General features: G+C 46.8%; 1 protein-coding gene across 1 annotated transcript in view; it reads left to right on the plus strand.

Annotated features, from left to right (window-relative positions):
• The window catches only part of LOC147001173 (arf-GAP with SH3 domain, ANK repeat and PH domain-containing protein 2-like), a 53211-nt gene extending 52503 nt beyond the window's left edge, over positions 1 to 708 (plus strand). The window contains exon 4 of the mRNA XM_085830240.1: positions 165 to 708. Within this exon, the coding sequence (XP_085686366.1) occupies positions 165 to 318 (154 nt within the window). The 3' untranslated portion in view covers positions 319 to 708. The remainder of the gene's footprint in view (positions 1 to 164) is intronic.
• Positions 709 to 6574: the final 5866 nt, after the last annotated feature.

Here is a 6574-nt window from a genome sequence, read left to right on the forward strand (position 1 = left end):
ACAACATGAGGAACTGTATTAAGGAAGGCTGAGAACCACTGCTGTGATGGATGGCACTGGACATACAGCAGATATTGCTTAGCCAGCATGGTGGTAGAATGTGATAGGAAGCCAGACATGGAGTTTCAGTTATCCACAGCTTACCTTGTGTCTTGGCCTTGCAGGTTTAGTCTCCACTGCCAGCTGCCATGGGAAAGCAGAACAGCAAGCTGGGTCCTGAGGTGCTGCAGGACCTGCGGAAACACAGGGAGTTCACCAACCATGAGCTTCAGGAGTGGTAGAAGGGCTTCCTCAATGGGTGTTCCACTGGCCACCTGACCGTGGACAATTTCAAGATCTAGGCCAAATTCTACCCCTACAGAGACACCTCCAAGTTCGCTGAACATGTCTTCCACACGTTTGACACCAACAGTGATAGCACCATCAACTTCCGAGTGTTCATCATTGCTCTGAGCATGACCTCTTGGGACAAGCTGAAACAGAAGGTCAAGTGGGCCTTCAGCATGTACGACCTAGACAGCAATGGCTACATCAGCTGCAGTGAAATGCTGGAGATAGTGCAGGTACCTGCACTTGACAGGGCCTGGCGCATGGGGAGTCAGGGATCCAGGACCCCCATCCCCGGCCCCATACACCAGGTCATTCCTCTGCCCACTTGCTACCTGGTATACTAAAGGACTGCATGTCTGCAGAGAATAATGATAAAAGCTAAGCATCTATCGATTGCTTGCTGGAAATCAGGCCCCAGCTGAGCTCATCCATCAGGTTTATTCACACAATTCTATAAAACGGGTCTTTTTTTTTTTTAACCTCTAATAAGATCTGAGGCTCAGATAGGTGATTAAGAATTGTCAAAGCAAGAACTGGGAAAATGGCTCAGTGGGGAAGAACACTTGATACTCAGCATGAGGACCTGAGTTCTGAATCCCAACACCCACGGAAAAGGCAGGAGTGGCTGAGCATGCCCGAAACCCTAGAACTAGGGGACAAGTGAGTCCCAGAAGCTTGCTGAGCAGGCAACCTAGCTAAAATGATAAGCCCCGGCCAGGTTCAGTGATAGAGAATGGGAATCTTGTGAACACCGGTATTCCTGTTTGGCCTCTGCATGGGTGGGTGATCATCTACACACATATGTATAACATACACACACACTAGCTGTCTATAGGGCTTCTTATAGAAATCAGAAAGACACAGTAAAGGATGAGTCAGCAGTCAGTCCTTCACAGGAGCAATGCTTATGTGCACCCTGCATCCTTCCTACTCCATGCTCTAAACCATCTCTGTATTTGGTCCAGTGAGCTGACTCTGTGGGTAAAGGTGCTTGCTACCAAGCCTGGCAGCCTGGCTTTGATCCCTAAGACCCACATGGTAGGAAAAGAGAACCAGCTTCCACAAGTTGTCCTCTGAATTGGTCGTGAGGTCATCTCCCTCAAATAAATAATTACATACATCCATAAAATAAGTAAAGTAATTATATACAGTGCCTAATACAATGGCTATAGATGTTAATAATAATGTGTATTATTTGGGAAATAACAAGAAACTGTGTACCTCCAGTTTCGTTTTCTAGACTATTTTCCACCTGTATTTTGTTGAATCTGCAGATTCAGGACCCATGGGTGGGCAGGGATCAATGGATTTCCCCTTTGACCTTCCCTCAAGGATTTCCCAGCTCCCCACCAAAGGCCTTCCTTTCAGACAGATGCTTTCCCCCACAACCTCCCCTCTACTCAGAACCAAGGAGCCCTACATTCTTCCATGCCCCAGCTGTATCCTGTGCTCTTGAACATCACTTAAACTTTCCTGGCTCCCTTTACCCAGCACCTTGTTTGTGAGACTTGTTCTGATGAGAGAAGGGTCCTGACTCTGCCCTGTCATTGCTCCTTGGTTAGCTGAGCAAGGACCGTAACTCACCCTCCGTCCTCCAGAGCACACTCACAGATGCCCCTTTGCAGGCCATCTACAAGATGGTGTCCTCCGTGATGAAGATGCCTGAGGACAAGTCCATGCCCGAGAATCAAACAGACAAGATCTTCAGGCAGATGGAAACAAACAATGAAGGTAGGAAACATGGTAGGAGTGAGCAGGTGGAGTGGGAAGAGGGGATTTGAAGAGGGGGTGAGGGTATGGAGAGGGGAGTAGGTGAGCCTGTGAAACTGTTGATGGCACAGAGGTTTTTGGTATACACTCTCTGCCCTATGCAGGCCTGCCCTTTTCCAGCCCACTTGATTCAGCTCTGATAGAGGTTGGAGGAAGTTTGGAAGCAAGATGGACTCCTGAGCCTTCCTGGAGGTTCTAGCCAAAATCACCTGTTCTATTTCACTCAGTGGATTTTTAAGAGTTATTTTATTATTTCAATTGTGGGCATGTGTGTGAGAGAGAAAGACTACATGCATTTGCATATATGCATGCAGGTGCCTGTGGAGGCCCAGAGCAAGATATTGGATCTCCTGAAGCTGGAGTTACTGGCAGTTGTAAGCCCTGGTACTTGGATGCTGTGAACCAAACTCTGATCCCAGCAGAAGTGGTAAGTGCTCTAACCATTGAGTTTCTTCCAGCCACACCTCATCCACTTTGAGCTTAGACCAGGCCAAACTCAATGAAATGCACTCAGCACGTGGGACAATTATTACTAAAATGCCTTTGTACACACAGTTCCTGCATCTGGACTCCTCTTCCCCGTTTGAATGGAAAACTCCTACTGACGCTGTGAAACCTTGTCTCTCGGTCTCATTTGTGTAGCCTTCCCTGTCCCCCATATCTCCTTCTTAGTCTTACTAGCTACCAGTCAGTAAGAAATATATATGCCTTCCATTTGGAGGCTCTATTATGTTCTTTGTGGTTCACATATTTTTAATGGCCATGCTGGCCTAATTAGGGTCAGCTCACTAGTCCTGTTTCCCACTAGGTATTAAAACCACTAGTCTCCAAAAGTTTAAGTGGCCCAGTCATGATGGTTCAACTTTCCAATCCCAGCACTAGAGGAGCTAAGGCAGAAGAATCTCAAATTTTAGGCCACCTTTGGCTCCCCAGGAACACCCTGTCTCATAGAATGAATGAAGAGGCCTAAGTAGCTTGTTCTAGGTCCAGTAACTGACAAGGGACAGACTCAGGACTCAAACCCTGTGCTGCCTGACACAGAGCCCCTAGATACTGTCACCACTGCTTAGCTCTGTCCTCATCCAAATGGTGTGGGAAGCCTTGTCAGCTTCATCTCAGGGTCCCCTTGACTCCCAGGTTCTCTACACTAGACTTCTTTTTTCTGGGGGCCATTGAAGTTGACTGAATTGTTCCCATTGAAAGGCCCAGGAACAGTCTAACAAGTCTCGATTCCAAGATATTCAAGAGCCACCCTATGGTGCAACACTGAATGTGAGCTGAAAGAACCTAGTGGGGAAACCCCCACTCAATTCCTGATTCGACATGCACCCAAGAATCACGAACAGACGACCAACTTGATGTAAGAACAGGAGGTAGTTTAATGGCGGAGCTCTGGGTCGAAATGTATCTCAGGGAGGAGACAGTGGATTTGACCATGAGGCTTGGAAGCTAGGGGTTTTTAAAGAAAAGGGGTGGTGCTGGGGGAGGAATTGGCGAGGTTTCACATGATTGGTTGATTTAAACATCAGCAGACTGTCAGAAGTGCAGGAGATAGGGAGGCAACAGGCCAGTCAGGACATGTAACAATGGGCCTGCCCGGGCATGTCCCGGCCTATTCTGCTCTTTTCTCAGCCCCAGGTTTCAAAGCTCACAAACAACTCTTTGGGCTATTTGACATACATTACATGAATCACAGATCTCAATTTTTTTAATTTTCTTTCATGAGACTTAGATGGCAGTGGTGCACTACTCAATTGCTGCTTCTGCAGCCTGAAGGACTATTTTTCCACTGGGTGAGTCTGTGGCTTCTGTTACGGACCTCCAATATCAGAATTCATGGATGGAAGAATTAATATGCTAGTGAGTGACCGAAAATACGTGGATCCAAAAATTGATATCAAGAAGATAGGGTGTTTCCCTCCCCATTGTTTCTGTGGGAGTTCACTTACTAGGTTTCTCAGAGATTGTCTCATTTAGGAAAGACCCCTCAAAGTGTAGAATTTAGCCAAAAAACAGAAGCACCCCCAATGGTGTCACTAGTGCACGGAGCTATGCTTTAACCTCTTGACACGGACTTCAGGGTCACTCCAGCGTCAGCTGCAGCTGTTAAATGTAATCGACAAATCATGAAAGTGTATTTTCTTTGATTCAAGCTAAAATTAGCACAAGGCCCTGCAAAGCCTTCTAGACATGTAGCCTTTTCTGGCAAATGCAGCTTAGAAACTAGTCCATTGTCCTTTCTAAGCTGGTTATTTACCACAGGATGGACCACAGGGGGAGGGTACTCAGAAGTGAGCCTGAGCAGAAAGTCGCCTGCACAAAGGGTACAGAGAGGAGGATGGGGCAGAAAGGAAGGGTGCAGAGCCGAGGATGGGGCAGGAAGGTTCATTATTAAGAGACCCTACGGTCACCTCCCCACAGAAACTTCTCTGCAATTTTCTAACCATAGGAAGAGCCATCAGTGACAGTGACAAGGCAGATCTACACATGCTCTGAAACTGCACCAGATACCATGCACACAGCATGCATGTGTATGTGTGCGCACACAATCATGATATGAAAAAGCTGTGTGGATGGTAGCAGTGTCCCTATCCCTGACTTCAACATCACTGTAGCTGTGCAGGACAGGACCAGGGGTGAATTTGAAGGACAGATGCATGGACCCAGCTGCAGCTTCCCTTGGGTCTGTCATTACTCAAACATCAAAACTTTTATTTAATTTTTTAAAACAGGGCTGTGGGGAGACAATGGCTTAGTGACTAAAACATGTTCGATGTAAGCATGAAGACCAGAAATCAGATCTCTAGAACCATGTAATAGCTGGGCAGGTATGGCAGTTACCTGTAATCCCAGCATCTGAGAGGCAGACTGGACATCCACAGGGTCAGCTGCCTGGCTAGCTTAGCTGGAATCAGCAAGCTACAGTTCAGGAGACCTGGCCTCAATAAATACAGTGGAGAGTGGGGTAGGGAGACACCCAATGTCTACCTTGAGCTGCCCACACATGCACATGTGCCTACAATATGGAAATACACATGCACAGTGCATATGCATACACATGCAAAAACATTAAATCAGAAATGTAAAAAAAATCTGTAGGCCCGGGTGTCTGTGACCAGTCCATTCTTCTGACCTCCAGCTGAGGTTTGTAAATCTGGCCCTTTCCTCTCTACATATCTCCCAGCTTTCTCAAACTAGCTTGACCTGAAGGAAACCCATCACTGCCTTGGTACTGAATTCCAGGGCCACTCCAGGATAGAAACTGGGGTCCTCCTTAGCATCTCCTTCTATGTCCACTTAAACAATGATTCTCAACCTTCCTAATACTGCGATCCTTTAATACAGTTCCTCATGTTGTGGTGACCTCCAGTCAAAAAAATTATTTCCCTTGCTACTTCATAACTGTAACTTTGCTGCTATTATGAATCCTAATATAAATATTTTTGGAGATAGAAGTGTACCGAAAAAGTTAACCCTTAGGTTGAGAACTGATAAATCTGCCTTGCTGCGGTTGGGGCTAGTTTCTCCATCTTTAGACCTGTCAAGAGTTCAGGCTCTTGACAATTGTCATCTTGAGCAATGACACTGAGAATAGACCCAAAGTCCAGACCCATAATCCTGGCCAGGAGCCTTTCCCGGCAGAAAAATCACCTGGCATTGCCCCCTGTGGACTGGGTACCTGCCTTACAGGGTAGCCCTATGGTGGACACAGGGTTTGTCTTCGTAGGTAATGTCCTCCTCTTTTGTGGAAATTTTAGATAAACTCAGTGTCTGAAGCAAAAGACATGAAGATTTAAGGAGAGTTTCAGACTGAAAGACAAGGAATCTCTAGAGAGACCAGGTTCTGTCTGGTCAGAACCAACTAGCCAAATCTGATCCTCTGGTTCCAGAGCCAGGGCTGGCTCCAAAAGTCCACTCAGCACCTCTCAGGCATTAGGCACCAGATAAAAGGCCTGGAGCAACTTCCAAGGGAGAAGTTGGCCATGTGATAGGGGAGTTTGGAGTTTAAGGACATTTTGTACCTCAGCTGCTTTTCTCACCCACAACTAGGACCCGTGTGACATATGTGTGAGCCCACAAGTCACACAACTTCCTAAACCTCTGCTCCTTCCTTTGTGAAGTGAGACTAACTAAACACATGCAGTACTAAAATCCCTCCTCTGGGGAGACAAAATGGTACAGTTTCCCCTAAGGTCTCCATGTCAAACGGAAACAAGATTTGCCGAAGTTCATTCTGTAAAGCCAATGAGTTTATTGAGCTTCCTTAGAGAACATAAGGGGGAGGTGTTTGCAGTAGTGTGGGTGCTCCTCACCCAAAAGGCTGCACATAGAAAGCCTTTATCCTGCAGGGACCAGTTCTTCTCCATAGCCATATGGATGACGGAGTCCCGCCCCTAGTCTTCCCGATGTCCTGGCCAACTTGGAGGGTGTTTGTTTAAGCCAGGATGGGGCAGTCTTCCTCAAACCCACAGAT

The sequence above is a fragment of the Mus caroli genome, unplaced genomic scaffold (assembly GCF_978045245.1).
Source record: "Mus caroli unplaced genomic scaffold, Mus_caroli_1 scaffold_14, whole genome shotgun sequence".
NCBI classification, from domain to species: Eukaryota; Metazoa; Chordata; class Mammalia; order Rodentia; family Muridae; genus Mus; species Mus caroli.